The sequence below is a fragment of the Lagopus muta genome, chromosome 1, assembly GCF_023343835.1.
Source record: "Lagopus muta isolate bLagMut1 chromosome 1, bLagMut1 primary, whole genome shotgun sequence".
NCBI classification, from domain to species: domain Eukaryota; kingdom Metazoa; phylum Chordata; class Aves; order Galliformes; family Phasianidae; genus Lagopus; species Lagopus muta.
Genome location: NC_064433.1, coordinates 184274915 through 184290884, shown reverse-complemented (window position 1 = coordinate 184290884; position 15970 = coordinate 184274915). Strand labels below are relative to the sequence as shown.

Below are 15970 nucleotides of genomic sequence, written 5' to 3'. Positions count from 1 at the left end.
ACATGGTATTCATAATAGCAAAGGTACTGGTCAAGGATTAGTATTATTAACACTACTACTATGAATTTCCTTTATCTTAGTTTTCCACTCCCTCATTCCTCCTGTTCACCTGTCTCATCCTTCCACTAACCAAAATAAAGAGATTAAAGTTGCACTAATTTGTGTTCTTTGGTGCCCTCTAAGGGACAGATTTCTGCAAACAGAAAAGCTGCCCAGAAGAAAACACCACCTCCCTCCCAGGGGAAAGGGCACAGGGCAATGTAAATCATATAAACAGGTAAATCATATAAACATGGGTCTCTGCAGCTACTGCTTTTATAGTTTGTTTCTTCTGTAAGACCTGTTCCCAGCTTTCAGCTCTTCAAGAAAGCAGCAATGGGTTTTCTATAAAGGCTTTATTTCCAAAACTTATAAAACAGGTGATCAGTCTTTCCTCTTGCTTAAGGTCCAAATAAATTGGCTGGAAGTTCATCACTACTCCAGTTGAAGTTCTCTGACTCAGGGCTCCGAGGGTCCCAGCACTCATCACTGGTGTTGAAGACAGAGGCAAAGAAGTCGCAAGCATCTCTGCTTTGTCTATGTCCCGATTTTGTAAGGTGACCACCCTCATCAAGTAATGGAACAATTTACTGTTAACATACTTTAAAAAAAAAACATTAAAAAAAAAAACCCTTTTGTTGTCCCCTGAAATATTGGCTAGCTTCAAATCTAATAGAGCTTTGGCTGCACAGAGTCTCCCTACAATGGCAAACAGCATCTCTGTAGCCCTGCCATGTTGCCCAGCCTCATTTCTAACATTCGTAGACTTTTCCAACTAAGCTCTAGAAGATCCTTGCTCAGCCATGTCAGTCTTCTGCTCTGTTTGACTTCTGACATTTTGGAATTGCCTGCTCTTGTACTCTTTGGAGATGGCTCCTAAAAAGTGACCGGCACCACTGCACCCCATTCTCTTCAAAAGCAGGTTCCCAGGGACCCTGCTAATTAGTTTCTTGAGCAGCCCAAAGTCTGCACTCCCTATATCTAGGGTCAAAATTGTGGTGGCAGTTTTCCTCCTATTACCAAAAACTTATAACTCAACTACTCCATGGTCACCATGGCCAAGACACTCACCAATCATCACTTCTCCCAGAAAACACTCTCTTTTTAGAAACAATAAATGTAAGTACCTGTGCTTTATTAGAACCCTTAGTACCTGTACCATGAAGTTATCTTCAGTGTACCACAGGAATTTCCTAGGCCTGTTTGTTTGTACCAGATGTATGACCAATGTATGTGCTCTCAGTTAAAATACAGGAAGTTAACAGTTACCCACAAGAGCAAGGGCAGCCAATCTCAAGATACCTTTGAATTAGAAACAGCTCAGCTCCTCCCTCACACACAGTGCCCGCCCTCATCGCCCTTCCTGACTGCTCCTGCTGAAGGTCCTACAACTGTCCATCAGGACACAACAGTCACAGGACTTCTCCCAAGTCTCACTTGTGTCAATGATGTCGTAGCTCAGGAACTGAGCAAAAGCTACTGGATGCTCTTGCTTATTTCTCACACTGCGTGTTGTTAGAGCAGTAACACTTCAAGTGAGAACCAGTGTGCGTGTTCCATGCATGCTTTTGTTTGGTTTTATCAATGACAAATGACTGTGTGGCAGAAAAATGATAGTTTGATTTTATTGAAAGGTTTGAGGAGGTATACAGACATTTCTGGCTGTGAGGATTCACTTGCAAGTTTTAATTGACTTTTTCATAAATCTAGCATTAAAAATATTTGACTTTTAGATATCCTGAGACATCTAGAGTTTGCATAAACTAATCACAGTAGTTTTCTAATGATTAATATTCATTTTTAAAATATACAACACCTCGATATGTGTTTGCATCTGTTTAATACTACTTGAAAATATGAAATGCTTCTTAAGCAGTAATATTTAATATTTTCATTAATAACAGGGATGTAATAAGCAGAGTTCCAACATCTTTCCAGATGGAAAGTGAAAGGATACAGAAGGAAAACTTGGCCTTGAGCTCTGGCAAACATCAATTCAATAAGGACAAATAAAGAATTTCATAGGTAAAGAGAAACTATCAGTATAAAATGAACTAGAAGAAATGCCAGGATGAACTCTGCAGTGAAGGATCAAGAAGTCACAGTGAATCACAAATCAATCATGAGCTAATAACGACATGCTCCTGCAAGATGATCATTATACTGAAATATCAAGTCTGGAATATGAGCTGCAAGACCTGCGAAAAAACCTCTCAAGTCTACTGGTCACAAGCAAGACTTCAGCAAGACGAGTATAAACAACTGCTGGGATAAAACTTGGCAAGAAGTACATAACCAAGTGCAGAACCTTCAAAGAAAGTAAAAAAATATCACTTCATTGCAAATAAAGATGGAAAAAAACTAAAAACTTGCTTAAAAAGGAAGTGGGAGATGTGATACCAATATTCAAAAATGTAAAAGGCATCCATACTTAAAATACTATAAAACACTTGGAAGCAGAACAGGAAATAACAGACTTGAATTGCAAATAATTATTTCTAGCTTAGACTCAAGTGAGAAGTTGTCTAATAGATAACAAAGCATTGGAACCAATTAACTGGGAGGTTATGGAAATTCCAAGGTCAGGTATTTTTTAAGAGCAAGATCAGGATAGGTTTAGATTCAACAGATTCTGTGGGGAAAAAAGCAGCTAAATAACTGCAAGACAGTTCTGGAAAACTGAAGAGGTTAAGCAAAAACAGATTCAAAGAAAGATTCCCATGGCACATAAAGGGTAAAATACACTTAGGAGATCAGGGGGAAAAAAAAAGGCAGCAGCGAAGCCTGGTAAAACAGAGAAGTCCAGAGAAAACTGGATGCCAGTCCTAACGTGGTCTTGTATTTTTACCAGTTTTTAGGATTCATTTTGAAATCTGACAAACAAATCAGAGGGCAATGAAGCTACAACCACCTGCACAATATGCCAGTTTAGATCACTCTGCACACTGCCACTTTATTCCAAAAGCAACTTGGGGGAAACCACGACAGAGTGTATTCTGTGCATCTCTCAGCTCCACATTCTACAAGTTCTTTTGGACTGTACAAGGAAATAAAAGTAGTGAAAAACAAATTAAATGCCAAAGCTGTTTTCATACAATATATTTACTCACTTGTTTAACGTTTTCTGCCAAGAATACAACATATACACTACAAAATCCCAGCTGTGTTATCACTAGGAAGAAGTCCACAATATACCTGAGAAAGGAAAAATAAACAAATATACATTAAAGTTCACATATGTTAACCTATTTCTAGCTAACACACAATTATAACTCCTGTGAATTAAACTCACCAATGCTGGAATGTAGGTTCCTCTTCTGCCAAAAATAAAGTGGTTTTGTGGCTTTTTTGGTGGTGGCAGTAATTTTCTAATCATTTTTTTTACAGGCATATCACATGCTTTAAAGGGGCATACAGGGAAATTCAAACATGCAGCGGTGTTGTACAAATATAAACAATGGACACAGACACTCAGTTCACAAATAACTTCTGCTGCAGTAATTTAGCACTATAACACAGCTGTTTTCCACTGATACCAGAGATGAAATGTCATACAGTCTTAGCTATATAAGCTCCAGCAATTCCAGATGACAAACATTTCACAGCTAATTGGATCTATACAACTGTATCCAAATACACATTCAGACACTGTGTCTCCTGGGGAAAAAAAAATTTCATAGTTTTTCATGGTTCATATTGTTTTTGAAAAATGATTCACAGGATGGTGGCCTGAAGACACATCATAATGAAACTCTCTTAATAGTTTTACTACATACAGTTCTCTATCTAATAGAGAAATGCCCCACTGAACAGATTTGCTGAAGCACAGTGTCTTTGGAAACAGAATTGTCATTTGTGGCATGTAACTCTTTGGTGCGTTACAGCATTTTCACTCTATTTCACCACAGACCAATCTCCCTCTAATCTCAGCTCCAGTCCATTCCTATGAAGTCATCACAAAAGATCCTGAAACACAACTTCCCTTGGTCTTATTTGGAACCAAGCGACAGCCAAAACACGTGATACAAGGTGCTAAATCCTTGAAAACGACAAGGAAAAACATTCTTCTCTTCAAGAGAGGGAAAAATCCCTTACAATTAACATGGAACAACAACTCAGATTTTCAGTTCCACTGTGTAGTCATATCATAAGCTATACAGCAACAGATGGCGAACACAATATGATGCTCTTTTTTTTTTTTCCAAGAGGGACAAAGCATTTAAGACAACAAGCTATCAATACCTGCATGCTGCTTCTATAAAAAGGTAGTAGCTATTTCTCCACCATCTTTTCTTGACAGAAATAAAAGAATGTTTTGATCCCTTCTAGACTAAATCCAAAAAGTCTTTTATGTTTGCAGTACCAACTTGCTCAGAAAGCAAAGTCTGATGCAGTGAAACACGTTTGTGGTAAAGGCTGGCAGAAATTTTCATTACTGCATTAGGCAATACAGAATGCACTTCTGGTTATACCATATGCCATCCTATTCTACACATCAAAATTCTTTCCTTCACAGCTCCTTACAGACAGACTCACTCCCCAGTCATCCCCAGCACACAAGTTGACTTCAGGAAATAATTTTATGCAACAGTATTTCCTATTACAAATACAGAGAATGCATTCTTAAAACTAGCTACAGCTCAGTAAAAAGCAGTCTCCTAACCGTTCCAACAGTAGCCATTAATTTTAATAATTGATTTATTAAATTAAATTCCACTGTCAACTTACCTTCCCCAGGAGGATCTTTTCTGAAGGGCAGACAGAGGCCCCACATCCATGGCATAACAAACTGTATCACTATACCCCAGTGAGGATTTTTTCAACCTGAGATCAAGGAATGAAGAAAGAATGGAGTTACTAGAAACAATCAGAGCCTAGATCTCCACTCTGAAAATGCTGCTGGCCTCACAAGGTTATAAGGAATCATCTGTGACTCCACTCTGCAGCTACTGAATTTTACAAGTACAGCTTGGGCTCCTTTCTCACAGGAAGGAATATCTAGCACTCTCTAAGCATGTAACCAAAACTGTTCCCCATTAATTCAATAGTACTAAAACAGTTCAGGGTTTTTTTGAATGATAGCTTTTCCAGCTACATGGACACTAACAGCTTTGTGTGTTTTCAGTTCAAAAACAACAGCAGGAGAACTTTCACTGCCCTTTAACACCTGACCAAGATAAAAGCGATTAATGACAACAACTACTAATGGAAATACTGTCAGCCCAATTTGAAACCACTTCCCCCAAAGAGTCCTACATCTCACTTGAAAGACTGTCTGGCATTTATCTGTTCACCATTAGCACTTCAATACATTTCTTAGCACCACAATTTTGAAGAATCCAATTGTCACAATCCAAAGAAACAGAGCTCACATATTAGCATAAAATAAATTAACAATTCTCCATTTATTCTGTATTTACAAACTGACAATTTATAAATTGAACATTTTTCAAAGCTGTGAAGATTGAGAAGCTAAGAAAACTATGAAGATGCAAGGGGGTTAAAGGACTGAAGGTAAGCTAGTAAAACTGTAATGACAAACACCCGATTACTTCCCTATTAAGAGAGGGAACAGGATACTGGACAATATATATTAAACCAACCTAATTTGGTGTAGGAGCAGAGAAGAAATGTTTTATCAGTGTATTAACGCAGTGTTGGTCACACAGCTGTCACTTGTAGCTGCACCATAAGTGTGTGTGTTCTTTTTTTTAAGTACAAGATTTTGAGCTGAACAAATTGCTACAACATCATGTCATTCCACAGACCAAAAATCAGAATTGGAGAAGAAAAAAAATAATATTCCAACTCAGCAACAGAGTGAGTAGTTCCACATTTACCTCTGACATAGACAGTGGCTGCAACGTACCAAGATGTGCATACAATGAATGGATATAATTCCTATGAGCACAAGGCTGACTGGTCCAACCTGGTGTGGAGACAAAACAGAGGAAAAAGAATATCAACAACAGAAGTAATACAAACAGAACTTCTCATGAAAATACACTGGGGAAAAATCTTCACATGCAAAAATTTCACATTTCAGCACATAAATAGATTTTAAGGTTCAAATGTTATGCAACCTCCCCCCCCAACCCACTGGAGGATTTGCAGCTGACTTCCTGTGGCATTCCTCCCTTTAACTGATTGTTTGAATGATGATTTCTTAGAGATGATCATGCATTGAATAGCAAGGGGGCACGAAGAACTTCCCCCCATTAACAGTTTCATTAAGATATTCATCAAAAGAATTATCACAAGAAAAGGCTGAACACTTTGCACACTTCCATACCATGCCTTGGACCATTTCATCAGCAGCAGCATTGCCATTTTAAAGGCTTCTTCCCATTACATTTGAACAGCTGATGATGTGCAGTGTAATAAAATATAAAAACAAAGGGGGGAAAAAAACATGTCACAATCACTCCCCTGATAACTTTTACAACTGTGAGTCACAGATAATTTCTGAATTAAATAATTTCTTTTCCTAAGTCTGACCACAAGTTTTCACAAAAGGTACCTGCTATTCACACGTAACTTTCATCCTTGCATCAAGCCTTCTGTAATAAAGAACTGCCTTATCTAGTTGAAAATTTCACTTGATGAAATTTACACTGCCTTAGAAAATGATACTGTTTGTTGTCTGGTACAAACTAATTGTGCTCAGAAACAGAAGTCTGACTTAAGAAAATAAGAGTACATCCTCTGCCATACAATCTGGATACAAAGAAGTCTGGACAAAGATGAGATAAACCCAACAACAAATCCCCATTCACAGGAAACTGAATGAATCAACATTTTTCTGGTTTCAGACTTTTTGTTTTGTTTTGTTTTTTTTAATTGTTGTTGTTTTCTACAGAAAAAAAAAATGTTTTGGTTAAGCAAAAATACAACATATTCTAACAGAATTGCCTAGATTTTTTTAAAAAAGTTTGTGTCAACCTTCACATATTCACCACACTGAAAAGGAAAAACAGAAAACAACTGCAAGTAGGTAGGTACAAACAATAACTATATAGTTTTTCAGGCTCTGCCACATATTTATAGATCTTCCTAGGTAATTTTTCTACCTGTGAAAAATAATTGTCTTACCACAATGCCAGCGTTCTTTATTGCAAGAGGAAGACCAAGAAGCCCAGTTCCAATGTTTCCTTTGAGAAGGTGGGTAAGCGTTTGTATAAACCTAAGGACACAAACACAGCCAGTCACAGATCACATAATCACATTAGAAGTACATTCATACTGGATGGGGGAAGAGCACCCTCCATCTTTATTAGCATATAAGAAAGGCTTCAGCTGAAAGGGACCTTAAAGAACACCTGGTTCCAATACCACGCCATGGGCTGCTTGCCACCCACTAGATCAGGCTGCCCAGGGCTCTGTCCAACCTGCCCTTGAACGCATCCATGGATGGGGCATTTATAACTTCTCCTGGAAGCCTGTGCCAGGGCCTCACCGTCCTCTCAGTGAAAATTTCTACCTAACATCTAATCTAAATACATCCTCTTTTAGGGTAAAACCGTTCTTTCTTGTCCTATCAAAATCAGGCCATCTAAAAAAATCACTCCTGTTATAAGCTCCCTTCCAGTACAGGAAGGCCGAGATGAGATCATCCCAGAACCTTGTCTTCTCCAGAATGAACAAGCCCAGCTCTCTCAGCCTGTCTTCACAGGAGAGGCGCTCCAGCCCTCTGAACATCTCTGTGACCCTCCTCTGGGCCAGCTCCAACAGCTCTATGTCTTTCTTGTGCTGGATGCAGTATTCCATGCAGAGCTTCCTGAGTGCAGAGTAGAGGAGGGACAATCACCACCCCCACCCTGCTGGCCATCACACTGTTGATGCTGCTCTGGATACAGCTGGCCCTCCAGTTTTTCAACCACGAGGTTCTCCTCCACCTCTGCACGGCTGCTCTCCATGAGCTCTCCCAGTCTGCAGACATTGCCCCAACTCAAACCTAACACTTTGCCCTTGGTGCTGTTGAACCTCACTGGGTTCACATGGGCACACAGTTAGAGCCTGTCCAGATCCCTCTGGATGGCATCCCTTCCTTCTGTTTGTCAGCTTTGTATCATCAACATACTTGCTGAGGGTTAACTCGATCCCACTGTCTATGTCATTGATAAAGATGATCTGTGAACCAGCTATTTCCTCTAAGTACTTTAAAGTGGTCTAGCACATTCAAAGGATGTTCTTACTAATATCTAGAAACAAGTTCCTTCAAATGGGACATAGAAGTCTGACCTCCAGGTCCCTCTTCCACCTTGATAAGGATATTTTCTGTGTAATTTTATTGTCATTTTGCCTCAGAAAGATTCAAAGTTTCATCAAAGCTATTTTATAATGATAACATTCAAAACAATTACCTGTCAGAATCTGTGATTTGTGACCATGAAAGCTTTACTCAATAAAAAAGAAATAACAAAAACAGAACTTACAGGTTCTTCAAACATCAACAAAAAATCTATTTCCAATGTATCTTAAGCTTTTTATTATAAAATTAATTCAATCCAAATCCACTGTAAACAGTGTTTGGATTTCAAGAGGCCCAATCACTTAACAATGGTCACCTTGGAATATTTTAGTCAGCATACTGTTAGCTTCCAAAGAACAAAGAACCTCTACACAATCCACTGATTATTGTAAAACTATTAAAAGCCTTAAGTATACCTGCAAAACCATAGCGTGGCTGCAAGTAAACCACTTAAGAGTTTAGTAAGCTACTTATGAAAAGAAAGTTGGAGGTAACAAATTTTTAACAAGCTGATAGTTAAGAATGATACATACGTAATGCCTTCTTCACTATCAAGTTGGTAATGCTTCTCAACTGGCAGGAAATTACTTTCACGCTCCTCATCAGAAACATCTGAATGTTGTTCATCAATTAAAGGCTTCATTACTTCCATGTCTAAACAACAGAGTTAAAGCAAACTTAGTCTTAGAAAGAAATGTACAGTTTAGAATTAAAAGACAATTTTCAACTAATTTGCCATTCTGTGAGATTTCTTTATGTTATCAAGTATAAAGCTGGTTTGGGCAGATAGTTATTTACATCACATATCTACAGAAGAAATGCTGTCCCACTTTAAAGGGGTGCACATTCACATTATTCAAAAGTAGGCTGGTTTATGGCCAAACATTACAGCTTTAAGAAAAACAACTTTGTACCATCAAAACAATGATGGTGTATACAGTTTTAAAAAGCTAATACAACATACAGGTTAAAAAGAAAGGTCATCCAGTGCTAGGAAAGGATGACACTGATTGATGAGAGTGCTATTAGCTATTTTCAATTAAGCACTTAGCCTACTCTCCAGCTCTTACAAGTGGAAAGTAAGGGTAACCTCCATCCAGTCATTCCATCCTACCACTGATCACAGAATCACAGAATATCCCAAGTTGGAAGGGACCGAAGGATCAATTCCAACTCCCAGCTCCACACAGGACCTCCCAAGACCCAAACCCAATGTCTGAGAGCACTGTCCAAATGCCCCCTGAGCTCCAGTAGCTCAGGGCCGTGCCCACAGCCCTGTGCAGGCTGTTCCATGCCCACCGCCCTGTGCTGCAGACCCTTTCCCTCACCCCCAGCCGCCCTCCCCTGTCACAGCTCCATGCCGTTCCCTGTCAGTCACACAGAGCAGAGCTCAGCGCTGCCCTCTGCTCCCTGTGAGGAGCTGCAGCTGCCATCAGGCCTCCCCTCAGCTCTGCTCTGGGCTGAGCTCAGCCACTCCTCACACACCTCGTCCTCCAGATCCTCCCTATCTCTGTAACCCTCATTTGAACCCTCTCATACCTTTCTTGTATTGTGGTGCTCAAACCAGTGCCAGTGCTGGAGGTGAGGATGCACCAGCGCAGAGCAGTGCTGGACCTGATGCACACTGGGTGCAGTTGGTCCTTTTGGCTGAACGCTGTTAACTCACGTCCAACTTGCCATCAAACCCCCAGATCCCTTTCCCTGGGGCTGCTCTACAGCATCTCATCCCCACGTCTGTATGTGACGTGATCCAGGGCTGTCCCACCCTTGATGCAGAACTCCGCACTTGTTAAACTCATCATGGTTGGTCGCCCAGGCCTCTAATTCATCAGGATCTCTCTGCAATGCCTCTCTACCCTCGAGGGAGTGAACAACCCCTCCCCAGTGTAGTATCATCACAGACCTACTCATGACACTTTCGAGTCCTGTACCCAAGACAAGTGATTGGTACAACAGCTACGCTAGAAGATATCCCCCATCGCTGTCAGGAGAACCTAGATAACTGAATTAAACCACATGCTCAAACTGCCATTTCCAGATCTTCTTAAAGCAGCATAAAATGACACTGCAGTCAACATATGCAATCTTGCTATCCAGCTAAATAACAGCACTAAGAAACAGCAAGCAGCCAGCAGTGAACAAAATTGCCTCTCAGGCAATGCTAGCAGCTTTTGCCAGTTCCGCATTGATTAAACCATTTCTAAATGATTACAGTTAAGCAAAACAAATCCTGCCAAGAGCAAAAAGAGTATTTGCCTTCTGCAGCACCCATTCATAAGATCTGCTGAACAGATCTCAAACAGATGTGTGACACCACTGCCACTGCAGAAGCATTTAAAAGAAGAGGTGTACGACTGGCATTTCCAAAGCACACAGCAGAACACACTTGCCAGGTACAAGCTTTATTTAGGGACTTATTGTGGTCAACCTAATAAGATCACTACTTGATGTAAAAACAAGATACATGCACAAAGCCTGGTAGGAAATACAGAATACACTGAAATCTGCTGTTCAAAAATATCATTATTAAATCTTAAGTCTAAACCCAAAGCAGGGCACTGAAGCCAAACACAAGCTATAGGAAATTCAAACAACTATTAAACAAGTGTTGTATATCCAGTAAGATAGAAGGCAGCTTATCATAGAACCCTAGGAGCTGGAAGGGAACTCTGAAGGCCATCTAGACCAATTCCCCTCCAATGAACAGGGACACCACAGCTAGATCAGGTTGCTCATGGCCTGATCCAGTCTCACCTTGAAATCCAGCTAATTAAAATTAAAGCTTGTAGATCAACCTCATCTAAAGACAGCACCAAGTCATCTGAACTAAGTGTCAATGAAGATGAATGCTGATATTGAAGACACTTGGAAAAAAGAAAAAAAAAAAAAAAGAAAAAACAAGAGGAGTGCAGGGGAATGCAGCATCAGAGGTCAGATCTAAATGGACAGTACAGCATAAATCAAATTTATACTCGGCCATATTCTAATGATACAAGTTGAGATAGATTTAATCACCTTACTCTATGTGGTGTGTACTATCCGTATTGATCAAAAAAAAAGGTCAGCAAATAGGTCCCTTCCCACTATTGCCAGTGCATTGTGCTGAGCAGTACTGTAGGACACCATGACCTGTCACCCTGAGCTGAGTTACTGCTGTGCTCATAGTGCTCACCAAAATCCACGTACTCTGCTTTTAGAACAGAAGTTTTTCCCCTTTAGTATCAGTCCAAACAAAGTGCCAATTCTGGAGGTTTTACCCAGCAGGCATGCAATTAGGAATACATTCATATTTTGAAATACTGAGTCTAACAACCACAGAATCATCACAGAATGGCTTGGGTAGAATAGGACAAAAAATCATTTAGCTCAAACCCCCCATCACAGGCAGGGCTGCCAACCACTAAGTCAGGCAACAGATCACGCAGCCCAGGACGCCGACCAACCTGGCCTTGTGGGTTTTTTTCCTTAATCATTAACTTTTTCTGGGAAGAGGTTCTATAGCTCACTGAAGGACTACTTCAGAGCAGATCCCTCTTAAGAAAAAAAGAAATGTGCTTTTATGGTTTATTTGGTCATGTATTTTTTAAAAAGTCATTATTATTTCACTAGATTCCACAAAAACATGTGGGCTAATGTACAAATCAAAATGCTAACATTTGCAATAACTGATAATTTAATTCAAACTTTTTTTTTTTTAAAAGTACTGCAGAATAAGATTTCAGCATCAAAACTTTTATCGAGAAACACAACACTTCAGAAAAATCCTCATTTCTTTGGACCCTGTGACATTGCCTCCCCAGAAGGCATTAGGAGGGCAAACTCCCCCAGGATAAGCAGGACTTGCAAGCAGAAGGCTCCTTCCAGTTGTTTAAAGAGCTTCGTCTACCTCTTCATCACTTATCTGCAGCAGACACTCTGCTCCATTTCCCTGTCAGCCTTACTGCTGGTCTTGAGTCCTGAACTCATTTGTCCCATTCAGCAATTGATCGTGACAAAAAGTAAAGCGCTTCTGAATGTAAGAATTTACAAAATAGAAGACATGCAGGTCAGACAAAATATACAATCTTGATTCATTTAAATTCCCTGTATTTAGTTGGTGCTGTGCCCTGTCCTCTTCAATATCTTTATTGATGACCTGGATGAGGGCATCGACTGCACCCTCAGTAAGTTTGCAGATGACACCAAGTTGGCTGGAAGTGTGGATCTGCCTGGGGGTAGCGAGGCCATACAGAGGGATCTGGACAGGCTGGAGAGCTGCGCTGAAGCCAATGGGATGAGTTTCAACAAGGCCAAATGCCGGGTCCTGCACTTCAGCCACAACAACCCCAGGCGACGCTACAGGCTTGGGGCAGTGTGGCTGGAGGACGGCGTAGAGGAAATGGACCTGGGGGTATTGATTGATGCTCGGCTGAATACGGGCCGACAGTGTGCCCAGGTGGTCAAGAAGGCCAATGGCATCCTGGCCTGCATCAGAAACAGTGTTGCAAGCAGGAGCAGAGAGGTGATTGTTCCCCTATACTCAGCACTAGTGAGGCCGCTCCTCGAGTACTGTGTCCAGTTTTGGGCCCCTCACTGCAAAAAAGATATTGAGGCCCTGGAACATGTTCAAAGGAGCTTTCCCAGCATGGCTCTGACAATAGATCTCCACTGCTGGGGGTACTGCAGCTGTGTCCCAGCTGCACAGTCCATACTTGCACAGATATTTAATTTTGGATATTACACAAATCTAATGGATCCAAGTATGTGGTCTAGAGCACATCTGAAAAAAAGTTAACCTTTATCTTTCCCACAAAGCTGATACATACCCACAAAGTAGAAGAGCAAGTACTCAGCCTACACGGACCTAGCCTGAGACCGTTTGTGAGAAGTACATAGTCACTGCCAGAGCTTTAGCATGGAATATCAAAGTGAACTTAGAGTGCTTCCTAGCATAGAATCCTAGAATGGCCTGGGTTGAAAAGGACCACAATCATCATCACGTTTCAACCCCCTGCTATGTGCAGGGTCGCCAACCACCAGACAAGGCTGCCCAGAGCCACATCCAGCCTGGCCTTGAATGCCTCCAGGGATGGGGCATCCACAGCCTCCTTGGGCAGCCTGTTCCAGTGTGTCACCACCCTCTGTATGAAAAACTTCCTCCTCATATCTAACCTAAACCTCCTCCATCTCAATTTAAAACCATTCCCCCTTGTCCTATCACTATCCACCCTCATAAACAGCCGTTCCCCCTGCTGTTTATATGCTCCCTTCAAGTACTGGAAGGCCACAGTGAGGTCTCCAAGCTAAACAATCCCAGTTCCCTCAAGCTTTCCTCCTAGGAAAGGAGCTCGGGCCCTCTGATCATCTCAGTGGCCCCTGCATGGTCCAATAAGCATAAATAGGGCATTAAACTCAAAGAACAGCACAAGCATGCCAAACCTCAGCTGGAGGTGAACCCCGCAGCCTGTTGCCTCATGAAGCACACGGTACAACATATATCTTAGTCTTCCTTAGGCTCCTGTTCCACCAAGCTGCCTCAAATGCATCCAAACTTTATTCACTATTGAAGATCCACTTCAGTAACGGTATTTGCAGAGCTGTTGTGGATGCTTTGTCCCTGGAGGTGCTGAAGGGCAGGAACAGGCCCTGGGCAGCAGTCAGCCCACAGCAAGGGGCTGGAACTGGATTGTGTGCATTCCATGATTTTGCATCACATTTCATGATTCAACACAGCACAGAACGACAGCTCACCTCTACGAATGCTTTGCTTCTACCTAGCCAAAGTACCACACAATTTTCAAATGTCTTTCTATCAGCTAATACAAACTCCTTTTCCAACACTATTACAAAAATCTTGTTAGACCAAGCATTTCATCCAGCCTGTCCTCACCTGTTATATATTATGCAAATATAGAATATTTGCTGTTGTTTCTGTGCTCTTCTGCAAACATCCACAAAAGAAGGATGCCAAAAAGCTCTGCAAGCAGCACTACTACTGACAACAAGCCGTCACAAACCATGACAGATTCATGCTATGCTACATCACACAAACATCAATCCTGCATCCTCAGACCTCCAAGGAACTTCAGCCACTAGGCAGCCATTCACTATACAGTAGGAGATTAAAATGTCATTTTTAAATTGTGCTGACCAATATTTCCTGTTCGATGCATCTTCCTACCACTAGAATTCGGCTGCATCTCTGTAGACTTACTGCCAAAGAAACTGTTGAGCTGTTACTAAATGTACTTAATTCTAAGCCTATCTATAGCACACTCAACTAATCCCTTAGCTAGAAAGTTCTGCAAGCAAATGCATTTTCACTAAGAACTTCAGTTAGTTTTTCTATATTGCTCAAGCCATTGATACTCCAAAAACCAACTGAACCTCTCAGCACCACAAGTGACAAACTAAGCTCCATCATTAAGGGCAACAAAAGGATGAAGCTGTTTCCACAGCTGCCAACCAAGTTAAAAACAAAGAAATATGAAAAACACAGTCAAATAACCTCCTGTTGTTCCTTCAGAGAAGTTCACCCCCCGGGCAAATTCTTATCTAAAACCTGCTTTGCAAATCAATTTAGCAGCTTGTTTTTGTTTCCCTTGAGGGTTTGAGAAGCGTGATCTAACAGCAAGAACTGGATTTGACACGTAAAAAAGGATTTAGGGGCAGGATATAGCTTATCATCGTTTGTATCAGTTGGATTTACTCTGTTTATGAAAGAAGACAGATCTTGTTGGAGCAACACTTCCAGTGTATGAGGGATGCTCTGAAAGTAATGCTTCCGATTACATTCTGTCAGCCCATGACACCAGAAGTGGATGTTGCTGTTACAGCATTGCACCATATGGCAGCAGAGGGGCAGTGTGTCAGAATGGTATCTGACATGGAAGTGCAGAGGAAGGTCTGCAACTGGATGCTTTTGTGTGAAAAAGATGGTACCCACTGACATTCATCAATGCTTGCTGAATATTTATGGAGAGCACTGTGGTCACAGCCACTGTCTGAGGCAGTGAGTGGTGCATTTCAGCAATGGTAACAGGGGATCACCTTTGCTGGTGCAGATTTTTATGAGCGCAGCATGTAGGCTCTCATTCATCAATGGCAAAAATACACATTTAATGTGGTGAACAGTGTTTCGTAGCTGAGAATTTGCTCTGTCAAACAGTATCACTGAGCTCTTTGCATCTGTTGTAGTTTCCAAGGAAATAAATAGGAAGCATTACTTTCAGAGCAACCTATGTACATTATATGCCTGGCAAAAGCATTAATCAAAGTGAATCTCACAGATACTTCATAACTTACTCACAGCTCCTACACAAGAACTTGCTAACACAGCCAGAAACACAGCAGGAGATTCAGAGTCCCACAGAATGTTTATTATAAACAGAAGGTGACTCACTGTCTCTGCTACAGGGACACAGGCTCTATTTAATTTAATTCGCTCTTGTTTTGATTGCTGCATAAAAGCAAAAATCAGAAGCACTAAGTCTATATACTAGCCTAAGTATGATTTGAACCTTGTATTTTCACACGGGGTACACTGACAACCTACACACAAGCCCGCAGGCTCTGTCACATAACCAAGCTGTGGCTTCTATATGGGACAAGACTGACAACTGGGTCTGCGCACAGCAGATACACTCCTGGTCCATAACACAGGACCACTCCACCACCCAGGGAACAGCCATCAGTGAGACA

General features: G+C 41.1%; 1 protein-coding gene across 5 annotated transcripts in view; it reads right to left on the bottom strand.

The window, feature by feature from the left end:
• The window catches only part of SLC36A4 (solute carrier family 36 member 4), a 98897-nt gene that overhangs the window by 80118 nt on the left and 2809 nt on the right, over positions 1–15970 (bottom strand). For 3 of the 5 annotated variants that reach the window (XM_048949190.1, XM_048949206.1, XM_048949198.1), the window contains exons 2-6: positions 8824–8944; positions 7132–7222; positions 5880–5968; positions 4768–4863; positions 3150–3234 (exon numbers count right to left, since the gene is read on the bottom strand). In XM_048949190.1, coding sequence (XP_048805147.1) covers positions 3150–3234; positions 4768–4863; positions 5880–5968; positions 7132–7222; positions 8824–8944 — 482 coding nt within the window. Of the gene's footprint in view, positions 1–3149; positions 3235–4767; positions 4864–5879; positions 5969–7131; positions 7223–8823; positions 8945–15970 lie in introns of those variants that run through there. The other 2 variants (XM_048949224.1, XM_048949215.1) reach the window with 2 other exon arrangements.